Source organism: Loxodonta africana, chromosome 25 (assembly GCF_030014295.1).
Source record: "Loxodonta africana isolate mLoxAfr1 chromosome 25, mLoxAfr1.hap2, whole genome shotgun sequence".
In the NCBI taxonomy this organism is placed as follows: Eukaryota; Metazoa; Chordata; class Mammalia; order Proboscidea; family Elephantidae; genus Loxodonta; species Loxodonta africana.
Genome location: NC_087366.1, coordinates 46,227,025 through 46,244,324, shown reverse-complemented (window position 1 = coordinate 46,244,324; position 17,300 = coordinate 46,227,025). Strand labels below are relative to the sequence as shown.

Genomic DNA, 17,300 nt, shown 5'->3' with positions numbered 1-17,300 from the left:
ATATATATAATAATGGAAATGAGCATGACAGCCTTTTGGTTAGCAGCCATAGCTCTTAACCACTGACCACCAGAGCTCCTAGGAAACATTACAATGAAAAAATGAGGGTAGTTATAAACAGTGGCCCACCTCTTCAAGTTCACTCCTAGTAGATAAAAATCAACTTCCTTCCCTTAACAGAATATTCTGATTAAGCCATAGAGGGTCATAGAGGGTAAGTCTCTAATGTTTTTGGTCCTGTTGCTATATCAGTTATGATCTAGTTTGGCAGCTATGTAATGATGCAATCACCTCCATAATGAGATCTGATATAATGTAATCATCTTCAAAATGATATCTGCTATGAGCAGCCAATTAATTGAAAGGGTGTTTCCTTGGGGAGATGGCCTGCATCCAATATATATGGACTTTCTGGCAAAACTCATTGACTCTTGCTCGCCCTGGATCCTGCATCTGGCTCGTTATCTGACCTCCAGTTCTTGGTACTTGAGCTAGCAGCTTACCTGCTGATCTTGGAATTTGTCAGCCTCTGCAGCCTGCGAACCAGCAGCCTACTGCCTGACCTGCCAGTCTCGGGTTCACCAGCCCCTGCAGCTAGATAAGTCAGGAGAAGCCTCCAACCTGACCTGCAGACTTGGGACTTTTCAACCTCACAATCGCATGAGCCATTTCTTTGATCTCTCGCTCTTCACTGGTTTTGCTTCTCTAGAGAATCCGGCCTAAAACAGTCTATGTGTCTATCATTATGTCAGTGTCACACCATCTTGATTACTGTAGCTTAGTAGTAAGTTTTGAAATCAGGAAGTATGAGTCCTGTGACTTTGTTCTTCCTCTTCAAGATCGTTTTAGCTATTCAGGTCCCCTTGCAATTCTATATGAATATGAGTATCAGATTTTCCATTCATGCAAAAAAGGCTGTTGAAATTCTGATAAGAATTGTGTTGAGATTGTAGATTTCTTTGGGTAGTGTTGACAACAGTGTCAAGTCTCCCCACCCATAAACATGGGATGCCTTTCCATTTATTTAACTCTTTAATTTCTTTCAACAATATTTTGTAGTTTTCAGTATGTAAGTCTTTCACTTTCTTGGTAAATTTATTCCTAAATATTTTATTCTTTTGAGATACAATCGTAAATGGAACTGTTTTCTTGATTTCCTTTTCAGATTTTTCACTGCAGGTGTATAGAAACACAACTGATTTTTGTGTGTTGATCTTGTTACCCTGCAACTTTTGCTGAATTTGTTTATTAGGTCTAGTAACTCTCCTGTGGATTCTTTGGGATCTTCTATATAGGATAATTTCAACTGTGAAGAGAGAGTTTCACTTCTTCCTTTCTAACTTAGATGAGTTTTATTTCTTTTTCTTGTGTAATTGTCATGGCTAGAATTTACAGTACACTGTTAAATAAAACTAAAAAAAATTTTTTTTTTTATAGCAGCGGTAAAAGTGGGTATTCTTATTTTGCACCCATTATAAGTTTTACTTGCTTTTTAAAAAGTCTGGAAAAATTCATAAGAGCTTGTTAATAGTAGTTTGAGGGATGGGAATGGTGAGGGCTGAGGGCCTTTAACTTCATACCTCATACATTTATGTATTGTTTAAAGTTTTTATTATTTCTGCGTCTCTGAGTGGCCTTAGTACAGCATTCAAATTTGGTATTTGAGGTCCTCTAAAATCTATCCCCAATTTATCATTCTAATCTTATCTCCTTACAACTGCGACCATATGGTCTTTTAAAAATATGAATATGTTCCCACTTCTTTCTTGCTTAACATCTTTTAAACCCACCCCCCCCCCCAGGGCCTTCAGGATAAAGTCCACCTTTCTTCACATGGATTATAAGACCTTTCATAATTCTAACTATTTTTCCAGAAGAAAATCTCTTCTCTGTCTGGTGAACTGTTTATCATCTTTCAATCCCTAGAATGCACCCTATTATCTCTCATCACCACCGAACACACCATTCCTGTCATTGTCTTTATTGTGTTTTAGGTGAAAGTTCACAAGCAAATTAATTTCTCATTCAAAAATTTATACATAAATTCCTTTGAGACATTGGTTGCAATCCCCACAATGTGTCAACACTCTCCCCCTTTCTACCCCGGGTTCCCTGTGTCTTTTTGTCCAGTTTGCCTGTCTCTTCCTGCCTTCTCATCTTTGCTTTTGAGTAGGTGTTGTTCGTTTGGTCTCGTATACTTGATTGATCTAAGCAGCATTTTCCTCACATGCATTATTGTTTGTTTTATGGGCTGCTTAATATTTGGCTGAAAGGTGAACTTTGAGAATGGCTTCAGTTCTGAGTTGGAAGGGTGCCTGGCGGCCAGTCTCAGGGGCTCCTCTAGTTTCTGTGAGACCAGTTAAGTCTGGTCTTTTTTGTGAATTTGAATTTCGTCCTGCATTTTTCTCCTGCTCTGCCTGGGACCCTCTATTGTGATCCCTGTCAGAGCGGTTGTTGGTGGTACTCTTCTTCAGGGCTCAGGCTGGTGGAGGCTTTGGTTCCTGTGGTCCATTAGTCCTAGGGATTAATTGTTTCCTAGTATCTTTGGTTTTCTTCATTCTCCTTTGCTTCAGATGGGATGAGACCAATAGATGTATCTTAGATGGTCACTGATAGGTAAGCTTTTAAGACCCCAGAGAGAACTCACCCATCATAGCATTACTTACGATAGGCAAAAGGTTGAAACAACCCAAGTGCCCATCAAAAGAAGAATGGATAGTCTAACTGTGGTGTATACATGCAATAGAATATTATTCAACCATAAAAGAAATTAAGGTCTAATACATGCTCAGATATAGATGAACGTTGAAAACATTACGCTAAGTGAAATAAGCAAGACACAAAAGAACAAATATTGCCTGATTCCACTGATATGAAATATCAAGAATATGCAAATTCATAGACACAAAGTATATTAGAAGTTACCGGGGGCTGAGGATAGGGGAGAATGGAAGTTACTGCTTAATGGGTATGGAGTTTTTGTTTGGGATTACAAACAAGTTTGGGGTAATGAGCAAGTGGTGATGGTTGCACAAAATGATGATTGTAATGAACTCTTCTGAATTGTACACTTAAAAAAATTTGCTGAGGCGGGGCCAAGATGGCTGACTAGGCAGATGCTACCTCAGATCCCCCTTGCAACAAAGACTTGGAAAAACAAGTGAATCAATCACATACATGACAATCTCCATCAAACACAGATCTAAAGTGTTGACCTGAGTGACAGGGGAGTGAAAACCTGCATCCTGAAGCAGCATCTGCCTCTGGAGCCAGCAGCCGGCACCACAGCCTTGAGCCCTTGCAGTCCCCTGGTGCCGAGTAGTGGGGCTGATTGCAGCTTGCTGAGGTGGGGCAGGCACAGGACACAGCCCTAACCCCTAGCCCCCTGGGATAACCTCCGTAGAGACTCAGCCAGCACAAGCAGGCTGCACAATGATGCGGCTAACAAGAGAACGAGCAACCATGGGGAAGCAGCAACTGTTTTTGGAGCCTGGAGCCAGCGTCCCAGTCAGAAAACCTTGGCACTGGCCTTTGGACTGGGCATAGGGGAGCTAAGCACGGCATCCTGAGATGGCGCAAACACGGGACGCAGCCCTAGCTCCCTGAAGTGACCTCAGGGGAAGCCCAGCCAGTGCATGCAGGCAGCCCAGTGATGCGGATGACAGGAGAAGAAGACACCGGGAGGCAGCGACTGGTTTTGGAGCCTGGAGTGCAGCGCCCCAGCCGGGGAACCTCGATGCTAGGCTTTGGACTGGGAGCGGAGGAACTGACCATGGCTTCTGAGACAGCACAAGCACAGGACACGGGCCTGACCCTTGGGGGCAATCTCAGCCCAGCCAGTGCACACAGGCTACATGCCCCTGCCCTTGGGAATCTCAGATAAAACTGTCATCACCAAGCAAGATAAGTAACTTTGTCTATATTCCTGGGTGCTACTCTCTCCTATCTATCTGAACCCTCCCGTCCCTTCCCAGGCGGCTTCATTAACATTGGAATTTCCTGGGCCAGAGAGTGAAGTGCTCTGTGGTTTGTTTTTGTCTTATCTTTTCCTAACCCATTCTCCTGGCCTCAGAGAAGCAGCTACAAAAAACCCAGAGACCAAAAATCCTTCCCTGACTTCTGAAATTGGAATAAAAATACGGAACCAGCTCCAGCCAAGCATATGAGATCCACAGTCTTGGGCTTTCATCCCTACAGGGAACAAGGAGGCTATTATAATGCAAAGGCAATTCTGATAGTGATCTGACTGTAATTGTCTTAGTGGATTACTGGAAAGACAAGTTTCCCAGGTCTGATACCTCTACCTACTAAACAGAGCCCTCACTGACCCACAATGGGGAACTGAGGGCTGAATCTCCACCCAAACCACCTAGCCTCCTGCCATAGGGGTCTGAGGATAGTGACACCTACCAATCTCTAGAGGTACATGCATAGGGTGCCTACGGCACAGCTGCAGAGCCCACCCATCAAAGTGCTTTAGGAATAGAGACACGCCTACCTCACTGGCATTTGGGGAAAGCCTGTCAGCATCCTGCCTCCCCTGGAGTGTGACCTCCTGCTGCTACTAGAATCTGGTGCACACGACTATCACCACTACTCCTCTAAGCAAATAGGTGACAGTCTGCACCACACACTTGGTGACCCAAAATCAGATTCTACTTGAGAATAGTGAATGGACTCTTAGGCTTATATATCTGGTAACAGCCCAAACCAGCTGGTAACAGGACATAACTGATTCAAAGGCTACAACAATCAAGACAGTGCAATCTAGTAGCCCATCTACGTATATTGAAAGAAAACAAAACAAGATAAGACTCGGTGAGCAAATATAAAATAAATCATTACAATATCTTATAGATGGGTCGGAGACAACAATCGATATCAAACCACATAAAGAAGCAGACCATGATTGTTTCTACAACTCCCCAAATTAAAGAATCAAAATCTTTCCCAAATGAAGATATGATCCTGGAATTGCCAGATGCAGAATATAAAAAAACGACTTTACAGAATGCTTCAAGACATCAGGGATGACCTCAGGAATAAAATAAGGCAATCTACAGAAAAAGCCAAGGAACACACTGATAAAGCAGTTGAAGAAATCAAAAAGATTATTCAAGAACATAGTGGAAAAGTTAATAAGCTGCAAGAATCCATAGAGAGACAGCATTCAGAAATCCAAAAGATTAACAGTAAAATTACAGAATTAGACAACTCAATAGAAAATCAGAGGAGCAGAATCGAGCAATTGGAATGCAGAGTGGGGAAGTTGGAGGATAAGGCAATTGACACCAATATAGTTGAAGAAAAATCAGATAAAAGAATTAAAAAAAAAAAAGAAGAAACCCTAAGAATCACGTGGGACTCTATCAAGAAGAATAACTTGCGTGTGATTGGAGTTTCAGAACAGGGAGGGGTAACAGAAAATACAGAGAGAAGAGTTGAAGATCTGTTGGCAGAAAACTTCCCTGGCATCATGAAAGATGAAAGGATATCTATCCAAGATGCTCATAGAACCCCATATAAGATTGATCCAAAAAGAAAATCACCAAGGCATATTATCATCAAACTTGCCAAAACCAAAGATAAAGAGAAAATTTTAAAAGCAGTCAGGGATAAAAGAAAGGTCTTCTACAAAGGAGATTCAATAAGAAAAAGTTCAGACTACTCAGCAGAAACCATGCAGTCAAGAAGGCAATGGGATGACATATATAGAGCACCGAAGGAGAAAAACTGCCAGCCAAGGATCATATATCAGCAAAACTCTCTCTCAAATATGAAGGTGAAATTAAAACATTTACAGATAAACACAAGCTTAGAGAATCTGCAAAAAAACAAATTAAAGCCACAAGAATTGCTAAAGGAAATTGGTCAGAAAATCAATAATATCAGATACCAACACAACACAAGGTCACAGAACAGAACATCCTGATATCAACTCAAATAGGAAAATCACAAAAACAAATTAAGATTAATTTTAAAAAGAAAAAATGCTCAAAACAGAGAATCATTGCAGTCATTATGTAGAAGATCACAATTAAAAAGAGGGACTAAATACAGGAGGCATAGAACTGCCATATGGAGAGGAAAACATGGCAATATAGGATGATACAACTTAGGTTTTTACTTAGAAAAATAGGGGTAAATATTAAGGTAACCACAAAGAGGTCTAACAATTCCATAACTCAAAATAAAAAAACAAGAAAAACATAATGACTCAGCAAACATAAATTTAACTACTACGAAAAGGAGGACTACACTATTTACAAAGAAAAACATCTCAGCACAAAAAAGTAAGTGGAAAAATGAAATTGTCAGCAACACACAAGAATGCATCAAAATGACAGCACTAAACACATAATACTTATCTATAATTACGCTGAATGTAAATGGACTAAATGCACCAATAAAGAGACAGAGAGTCTCAGACTGGATAAAGAAAAACGATCCGTCTATATGCTGCCTAGAAGAGACACACCTTAGGCTTAGAGACACAAACAAACTAAAACTCAAAGGATGGAAAAAAATATGTCAAGCAAACAACAATCAAAAAAGAGCAGGAGTAGCAATATTAATTTCTGACAAAATAGACTTTAGACTTAAATCCACCACAAAGGATAAAGAAGGACACTACATAATGATTAAAGGGACAATTGACCAGGAAGATATAACCATATTAAATATTTATGCACCCAATGACAGGGCTGCAAGATACATAAAAAAAACTTTAACAGAACTGAAAAGTGAGATAGACACCTCCACAATTATAGTAGGAGACTTCAACACACCACTTTCGGAGAAGGATAGGACTTCCAGTAAGAACCTCAATAGAGACACGGAAGACCTAATTGCTACAATCAACCAACTTGACCTCATAGACTTATACAGAACACTCCACCCAACAGTTGCAAAGTATACTTTTTTTTCTAGTGCACATGGAACATTCTCTAGAATAGATCACATATTAGGTCATAAAACAAACCTTTGCAGAATCCAAAACATCGAAATATTATAAAGCATCTTCTCAGACCACCTACAAGGGCATAAAAGTGGAAATTAATAACAGAAAAATCAGGGAAAAGAAATCAAATACTTGGAAACTGAACAATGCCCTTCTCAAAAAAGACTGGGTTATAGAAGACATTAAGGAGGGAATAAAGAAATTCATAGAATGCAATGAGAATGAAAACACTTCCTATCAAAACCTCTGGGATGCAGCAAAAGCGGTGCTCAGAAGTCAATTTATAACGACAAATGCACACATACATAAAGAAGAAAGAGCCAAAATCAGAGAACTGTCCCTACAACCTGAACAAATATAAAGCGAGCAACAAAAGAATCCATCAGGCACCAGAAGAAAACAAATGATAAAAATTAGAACTGAACTAAATGAATTAGAGAACAGAAAAACAGTTGAAAGAATTAACAAAGCCAAAAGCTGGTTCTTTGAAAAAATTAACAAAATGGATAAACCATTGGCCAGACTGACTAAAGAAATACAGGAAAGGAAACAAATAACCCGAATAAGAAACAAGATGGGCCATATCTCTACAGACCCAACTGAAATTAAAAGAATCATATCAGATTATTACAAAAAATTGTACTCTAACAAATTTGCAAACCTAGAAGAAATGGATGAATTCCTAGAAAAACACTACCTACCTAAACTAACACAATCAGAACTAGAACAACTAATAGACCCATAACAAAAAAAGAGATTGGAAAGGTAATCAAAAAACTCCCAACAAAAAAAAAAAGCCCTGGCCCGGACGGCTTCACTGCAGAGTTCTATCAAACTTTCAGAGAAGAGTTAACACCACTACTACTAAAGGTATTTCAAAGCATAGAAAATGTTGGAATACTACCTAACTCATTCTATGAAGCCACCCTGATACCAAAAGCAGGTAAAGATATCACAAAAAAGGACAATTACAGACTTATATCCCTCATGAACATAGATGCAAAAATCCTCAAACAAAATTCTAGCCAATAGAATTCAACAAAATATCAAAAAAGTAATCCACCACGACCAAGTGGGATTTATACCAGGTATGCAAGGTTGGTTTAATAGAAAAACCATTAATGTAATCCACCATATAAATAAAACAAAAGATAAAAACCACATGATCTTATCAATTGATGCAGAAAAGGCATTTGACAAAGTCCAACACCCATTTATGATAAAAACTCTCAGCAAAATAGAAATTGAAGGAAATTTCCTGATCATAATAAAGGGCATCTATACAAAGCCAACAGCCAACACCATTCTAAATGGAGAGAGCCTGAAAGCATTTCCCTTGAGAACGGGAACCAGACAAGGATGCCCTTTATCACCACTCTTATTCAACATTGTGCTGGAAGTTCTAGCCAGAGCAATTAGGCTAGACAAAGAAATAAAGGGCATCCGGGTTGGCAAGGAAGAAATAAAATTATCTCTATTCGCAGATGACATGATCTTATACACAGAAAACCCTAAGGAATCCTCCAGAAAACTACTGAAACTAATAGAAGAGTTTGGCAGAGTCTCAGGTTATAAGATAAACATACAAAAATCACTTGGATTCCTCTACATCAACAAAAAGAACATCGAAGAGGAAATCACCAAATCAATACCATTCACAGTAGCCCCCAAGAAGATAAAATACTTAGGAATAACTCTTACCAAAGATGTAAAAGACCTATACAAAGAAAACTACAAAGTACTAGTGCAAGAAACTAAAAGAAACCTACATAAGTGGAAAAACATACCTTGCTCATGGATAGGAAGACTTAACATAGTAAAAATGTCTCTTCTACCAAAAGCCATCTATACATACAATGCACTTCCGATCCAAATTCCAATGACATTTTTTAATGTGACGGAGAAACAAATCACCAACTTCATATGAAGGGAAAGAAGCCTCGGATAAGTAAAGCATTACCGAAAAAGAAGAAGAAAGTAGGAGGCCTCACTCTACCTGATTTTAGAACATATTATACAGCCACAGTAATCAAAACAGCCTGGTACTGGTACAACAACAGGCACATAGACCAATGGAACAGAATTGAGAACCCAGATATAAATCCATCCACGTATGAGCAGCTGATATTTGACAAAGGCCCAGTGTCAGTTAATTGGGGAAAAGATAGTCTTTTTAACAAATGGTGCTGGCATAACTGGATATCCATTTGCAAAAAAATGAAACAGGACCCATACCTCACACCATGCACAAAAACTAACTCCAAGTGGATCAAAGACCTAAACATAAAGACTAAAACGATAAAGATCATGGAAGAAAAAATAGGGACAACCCTAGGAGCCCTAATACAAGGCATAAACAGAATACAAAACATTACTAAAAATGTCGAAGAGAAGCCAGATAACTGGGAGCTCCTGAAAATCAAACACCTATACTCATCTAAAGACTTCACCAAAAGAGTAAAAAGACCACCTACAGATTGGGAAAAAATTTTCAGCTATGACATCTCCGACCAGCACCTGATCTCTAAAACCTATATGATTCTGTTAAAACTCAACCACAAAAAGACAAACAACCCAATCAAAAATTGGGCAAGGATATGAACGCACACTTCACTAAAGAAGATATTCAGGCAGCTAACAGATACATGAGAAAATGCTCTCAATCATTAGCTATTAGAGAAATGCAAATTAAAACTACGATGAGATTCCATCTCACTCCAACAAGGCTGGCATCTATCCAAAAAACACCAAATAATAAATGTTGCAGAGGCTGCAGAGAGATTGGAACTCTTATACACTGCTGGTGGGAATGTAAAATGGTACAACCACTTCGGAAATCTATCTGGTGTTTTCTTAAAAAGTTAGAAATACAATTACCATACAACCCAGAAATCCCACTCCTTGGAATATACCCTAGAGAAATAACAGACTTTACACGAACAGATATATGCATACCCATGTTTATTGCAGCACTGTTTACAATAGCAAAAAGATGGAAGCAACCAAGGTGTCCATCAACAGATGAATGGTTAAATGAATTATGGTATATTCACACAATGGAATACTACGCATCGATAAAGAACAGTGACGAATCTGTGAAACATTTCATAACATGGAGGAACCTGGAAGGCATTATGCTGAGTGAAATTAGTCAGATGCAAAAGGACAAATATTGTATAAGACCACTATTATAAGATCTTGAGAAATAGTACAAACTGAGAAGAACACGTTCTTTTGTGGTTATGAGAAGGGGGAGGGAGGGAGGGTGGGAGAGGGTTTTTTACTGATTAGTTAGTAGTTAAGAACTACTTTAGGTGAAGGGAAGGACAATACTCAATACAGGGAAGGTCAGCTCAACTGGACTGGACCAAAACCAAAGAAGTTTCCGGGATAAACTGAATGCTTCGAAGGTCAGCGGAGCAAGGGTGGGGGTTTGGGGACTATAGCTTAAGGGGACTTTAAGTCAATTGGCAAAATAAATTCTATTAAGAAAACATTTTGCATCCCACTTTGAAGTGTGGCATCTGGGGTCTTAAATGCTAACAAATGGCCATCTAAGATGCATCAATTGGTCTCAACCCACTTGGATCAAAGGAGAATGAAGAACACCAAGGTCACACGTTAACTATGAGCCCAAGAGACAGAAAGGGCCACATGAACTAGAGACTTACATCATCCTGACACCAGAAGAACTAGATGGTACCCGGCCACAACCGATGACTGCCCTGACAGGGAGCACAACAGAGAACCCCTGAGGGAGCAGGAGAACAGTGGGATGCAGACCCCAAATTCTCATAAAAATACCAGACTTAATGGTCTGACTGAGATTAGAAGAATCCCGGCGGTCATGGTCCCCAAACCTTCTGTTGGCCCAGGACAGGAACCATTCCCGAAGACAACTCATCAGACATGGAAGGGACTGGACAATGAGTTGGAGAGAGATGCTGATGAAGGATGAGCTACTTGTATCATGTGGACACTTGAGACTGTGTTGGCATCTCCTGTGTGGAGGGGAGATGGGAGGGTAGAGAGGGTTAGAAACTGACAAAATGGTCACAAAAGGAGAGACTGGAAGGAGGGAGCGTGCTAACTCATTAGCGGGAGAGTAAATGGGAGTATGTAGTAAAGTGTATATAAGTTTATATGTGACAGGCTGACTGGATTTGTAAACTTTCACTTAAAGCACAATAAAAATTATTTTTTAAAAAATTGCCAAAATGGCAAATTTATGTTATACGTATTTTACTACAGTAAAAGACAAAACAAAAAACTGTAAGGGACAGAATAGGACGAATTAGATAAGGTCAGGGAAGACCTCTCTAATAAGGAGATATTTGAACTTAAACCTGAATCAAGTATAAGAGTCATATAGATATCAAGGTGAGGAACATTTTAGGCATATGAGACAGTGACTATCCAAGGAACAGCAAAGAGGCTGGTCTTGGCTAGGGTACAGCGAATGAGGGCTCAAGTGATAGGAGATGACATCAGAGCCTAGGACAGATCACACAGAGCTTTTCAGGCCACAGAAAGCGTTCTCTATTTCATTCTGAGTGAGATAAGAAACCAAACGGGGGGTTTAAGCGGAGCAATAAAATCATTTTAGTATATTTTTAAAGGCCCACTCTGGATGCTAGATAGACTCTGATCTGGAGAAGGATGAATATGCAAGGATGAAAACAGGAAGACCTCGTGAAAAACTATTGTATGCCTAGGCTAGGGATGATAGTGGCTTCGGCTGGAGTGACAGCGGTGAAAAGGGGATAGATTTTAGATAAAGCCAACAGGACTTGCCAATCTATTGGTTGTGAGATGTGAAAGGGGAGGATCCAGAGATGAGATACTGGCTTGTGGCCTGAAAGACTGGGGAAAAAAAGAGTTGCTATTTTGGAAACCCTGGTGGCATAGTAGCTAAGTGCAGCAGCTGCTAACCAAAGGGTCAGCAGTTCGAATCTGCCAGGCACTCCTTGGAAACTCTATGGGGGCAGTTCTACTCTGTCCTATAGGGTCGCTATGAGTCGGAATCGACTCGAGGGCACTGGGTTTGTTTTTGGTTTTTTATTTACTAGATGGGAAGGGCGGGGAAAGGAGCAGGTTTAGGTGGGAATGAGGGAATCAAGAATTCAGACTGGGATATGCTAAGTTTGAGACGCTTACTAGTCATCCAACTGAAGGTATGAAATAGGAGCATGGAGCTCAGGGTAGCGGAGCCACTGGTGGGCCAAGAGTGAATATAAATAGAGTTAAGATGTATGAAAACCAAACCCTGAGATACTTCTCTATTTAGAAGTCAAGACAAGAAGATGAGGGCGGGGGCTGAGGAGGAGCAGCTGGTGGAGCAGGAGGAGCAAAAACTGGTGTCCCAGAAGACAAGTAAAAAAAAAAGTATTTCTAGAAAAAGGCCACGTGGAGCTCTTTCAAATTCTGCTGATAGGTCATATAATATGAATGAAAACTGATTATTGGGTTTGCAGTGTGGAGGTCACTGATAACCTTGAGAAGAGCAGTTTTCATGGAACATTTGATTATAGAGTGGATTCAAAAGAGAATAAGGGGGGAGGGGGGAGTGAAACCAGGCAATACTTTCCTGGGATTTTGTTGCAAAGAGGAACAGAAAAATTGAACAGTTGGAATTTGAAGGGTGACGTGGGGTCAAGAAAGAGTGATTATAAATTAAGTGATATTTCCTTTAAATTTCAGGTTAGTGTAACTCTTAAATGGATTTCTTGAGGATCAGGCTTTATATTTCTTTGCATTTCCTATAATGTCTAGTAGACTAAAAAAAAAAATAATAAGATCATTAGGAATAAACCAAACCAAACCAGTTACCATCAAATCAATTCTGACTCATGAGGACCCCATGTGTGTCAGGGTAGAACTGTGCTCCATAGGGTTTTCAGCGGCTCATATTTTGGAAGTAGATCATCAGTTCTTTCTTCCGAGGCACCTAGGGGTGGACTCGAACCTCCAATCTTTCAGTTAGTAGCCACCCAGGGACTCCTAAGATGAAGAATAATTACCGTTAATTAAAAGTTTACCACTTGGCAAGCATCTTTCTAAGCATTGTACATATAATTCTTTTTCCTATCAACACAACAGTCCTATATTAGATTAGAAAACAGAATGGTTAAATTACTTGTTCATGGATTTGAATCCAGGTCTATCTAACTCTACTATACTCCACCACCTCCACACTGAAGAAACATATGTAAGTTGTTTAGCCAGCATCGGCTGATTGGCCACAATGAAACTCTGAAAAAAACAACTTCAGTTTGCCATTTTGTTATGTGAGATCATAGTTAATGTTGGTTGAATTTAAAATCTACCCATTTTCTAAGTGGTAAAACATGCACCGTTAGCCCTAAAAAACATCGTATAATGGTACATTTAAAATTGTTACGTCTTCATAAGGAAGATATTTATTATGAAATCTAGAATGATTTTTGCCGAATGAGAGTATCTCACCTAAAAACACGTCGTCAATATTGCTGTTCTGTGATAACCTTGATAGATTTCCATTTTCTGTCGGTGTTTGTAAAATTCCAGAAACTGTGAAATTATGATAACTGTAATAGACCCTGTGTTTGTCCCATAGTAGTAATTCTGGCATTGCTGAATACAGAAAACGGGAAACTAAAAAACTGTCAATAGGGACATCTAAGGCAAAGTCTTGGTGCATCCACCGTTTGGTATCTTCATTATATATTACCAGGTAAATCTTTTTGTTGAAAGTGTGTGCAACATGGTAACTTAAAAATAAGCCAAGTTCCAAAGGATGCGCTGTATACTCAACAGTGTGGATAGTCAGAGTGGCAGTTGGTGATAGACGTAAAAGATTTTTCAGCTCTGTAGTAGTTATTATTTTGTGAAATCTGAATAATTGATGTGGTTCTTGTTGTCTTGTGTTTTGGGGTTGATGTTGACTACCAAGGTAAACTTCATTTTCTGTCCAGACTGCCATGCTGCTTCTTTTTCCTTGAGACTGTGATAAAATGGAAAAAAATTAGGAAAATCTTCAATTTAGGGACAGTTATAACCATTTCTGTATTCTAATTCATTACATTTAAAAACAAAAAGTAGTAACTACTAAGCTTAACTTTACTTTAGTATACTTCTGAATAATACTTCAGATACAGAAAGATATTCTTTATAGCTGTAGAAATAAATTATCCCAGTAATTTTACCCTCTCCTACATTATTTCTTTGCCATCAGTAGGGATGATAAGTCATAACTCTCTTAAATCCTCAGAGAACACTAGTTTTCTTTTTCCTTTTATCTGCTCTAGCCAGGACTGCCCTTTGACTTTGATGTTTCATAATGTCAGGATATAAGACCCCTCAAACATTAATGAGTGTCTGATACAACCGTCAGAGAGGAAATAAATTAGAAGGAATCGTTTAAACAACCTGTGAGTCTAGAATGTAGAATATCATAAAAAACTGCTACTCTTACCCTAACAATCAAAACAGGTTCAATAAGGAAGAACAGTACAGGTTTTTAAAAAATCCGTCAAAGACCTAAAGAACCTAAAGGAACTAAGGGCAGAAAATGGTGAGCTCTTTATAGAAGAGACCCATAGCTATTCCCATTCTTGTCAGAGGGATGGGAGGAAAATAAGACAGGGGTTAGGAGAAATTAGGCAAATTTTTGGCAAACCTTTAAGGACCTTATGTGGGTTAGCACGATAGATGAGAATTCCGAGGAGGCTCAGCCACAGAATGAGTCTTTACCCACCGGTAGACTTTCCATGAGTCTTCATTTAGTACTTGGGCATACTAAGCCAGAAGACTTGGGGGTGAGGCAAGGGAGCTGCGAGAGAGATTCCCCTGAAGTATTCAGTGCCTCCCCCAAATATATGGCAGTAGCTCTCTGAAGGCAGAAAGGGGCAGGCAGCAGGGCAGGACAGTGAGAGAAACTGAGACATCCTAGGTCTTAGCTACCCTAGGCTGGAAGTGGGGTAGGAGAGTTGAGAGAAACCCTCTCTCTGAGGCTTTGCCTTTACCCAGGGTGCAAAGAATCTCCTTGCCAAGATTGGAAACAGGGAAGCAAGAGAGAGAAACAGAGATCTCCCCAATCCGCGAAAGCCAAGGGCAAATTAAGGGTGGGAATAGAATTCCCCAGTGATCAGAAAGCTGGCAGCTAGGCTGTGAAGCAGAGACAGCTTTCCCAGGATTTGGAAAGCTGGTGGCTCAGCTGTAAAGTTCAAAGAGCTCTCTGAAATCTTGCCAGTGCTAAGATCCAAAGCCTTGCTAAACAGAGAAAACAACTATAATAAAAATGCTGAAGGATCTAGTGAGGAAAAATAGGCGGCATGAGTGAAGAGATGGGAAATTCCAGGTGAGATAGGGAAACTATGAGAAAGAACCAAATACAAATGCTAGATATAAAAAATATATAAATATCAGAAATAGAGAAATTATTAGATGGGCTTAACAGCAGACTAGAAAAAGCCAAGAAAAGAAGCTGTGAACTTGAAAACAGATTAATAGCAAGTATGTAAACTGACTACCACCTGCCTATTGGCTTGTACTGTGGTGGCTTGAGTGTTGCCATGATGCTGGAAGCTATGCCACCACATTGCAAATACCAGCAGGGTCACCCATGGTGGACAAGTTTCAGCAGACCTTCCAGACTAAGACAGACTAGGAAGAAAGGCCTGGCTCTCTGCTTCTAAAAATTAGCCAATGAAAACGCTACGGATCACAACAGAATATCATCTGATATAGTCACGAAAGATGAGCCCCTTAGGTTGGAAGTTACTTAAAACACAACAGGGAAGAGTGCCTCCTCATAGTAGAGTTGACTTTAATGACACAGATGGAGTAAAGCTTTCATGACTTTCATTTGCTGATGTGACATAACTCAAAATGAGAAGCAATATATGTTAATACATGGAACATGGAATATACAAAGTATGAATCAAAGAAAATTGGAAGTTGACAAAAATGAAATGGAACGCTCATGGATCAATATCCTAGGCATTAGTTTAGTGAGATGAAAGGGACTGGTATTGGTTATTTTGAATCTGACAATCATATGGTCTACTATGCCAAGAATGACCAATTGAAAAGGAATGGCATTGCATTCATCGTCAAAAAGAACATTTTCAAGGTTTATCCTGAAGTACAACACAGTCAGTGATAGGTTAATATCTATACTCTTACAAGGAAGACCAGTTAATATGACCATTATTCAAATTCACATGCCAACTGTGAGTGCCAAAAATGAAAAAATTGAAGATTTTTATGAACTGCTACAGTCTACAATTGATCAAATGTGCAAACGAGAAGCACTGATAATTCTTGGTGATTGAAATATGAAAGCTGGAAACAAAGAAGAAGTATCAGTACTTGGGAAATATTTGGTGATAGGAACAATACTGGAGATCACATGGCAGAATTCTGCAAGACCAATGACTTATTCATTGGAAATAATTTTTTTTTCCCCAACACTACTGTCAACTATACACATGGACCTCGCTTGATGGATTGCACAGGAATCAAATTAACTAAATCTGTAGAAAGAGATAATGGAGAAGTTCAACAACATCAGTCAAGACAAAGCCGGGGCTGAGTGTGATAGAGACCATCAATTGCTCGTATGCATATTCAAGCTGAAGCTGAAGAAAATCAAAGCAAGTTTGTAAGAGCCAAAGTACAACCTTGAATACATTCCACCTGGATTTAGAAATCATCTCAAGAATAGATTTAATGCCCTGAACACTAATTGCAGAAGATAAGAAGAGTCGTGCGATGACATCAAGGACATCATACATGAAGGATGTAAAAGGTCAAGACTTTCATTCTTCAATTATTTTCTGCTTTGAATTTTTTGTTCATAACTTGTGTTTTCATTAATGAAAGCAAGCTAAATCATTGAGTGTGTCTGAATTTTTGGTAGGTAGTATGGATTTTTTTTTTCCTCTATTTTATACAAGTCTACTGTCTTAGGCTGGGTTCTCTAGAGAAGCAAAACCAGTAAAGCATAGAGATATGTATAGAGAAAGATTTACACCAAGGAAACGGCTCACAGGATTGTAGCTGCTGGAATGTCCCAAATCTATGGATCAGAATAGTGGCTTCTCCTGATTCACATAGCCACAGGGGCTGACAAACCAAAGATTGGCAAGTTGGAGAGTAGGGCTCTTGTTCACAGGCTGTGAAGATGGACAAATCCCAAGATTGTCAGATAAGCTGCTAGCTCAAGTCCCAAGAACTGTAGAACAGATGAAATGGAGGCAGCTGCAGGATCCAGAGCGAGCAAAAGCCCACAAACCTTGTCAGAGGGTCCACTTAGATTCAATGCTGGCCACAACCCCAAGGAAACTCCCTTTCAACT

General features: G+C 39.5%; 1 protein-coding gene across 1 annotated transcript in view; it reads right to left on the bottom strand.

Moving 5' to 3' along the window:
* Nucleotides 1-17,300, bottom strand: part of CATSPERE (catsper channel auxiliary subunit epsilon) — a 192,176-nt gene that overhangs the window by 94,006 nt on the left and 80,870 nt on the right. Inside the window, exon 10 of the mRNA XM_064276949.1 lies at nt 13,427-13,943. Within this exon, the coding sequence (XP_064133019.1) occupies nt 13,427-13,943 (517 nt within the window). The remainder of the gene's footprint in view (nt 1-13,426; nt 13,944-17,300) is intronic.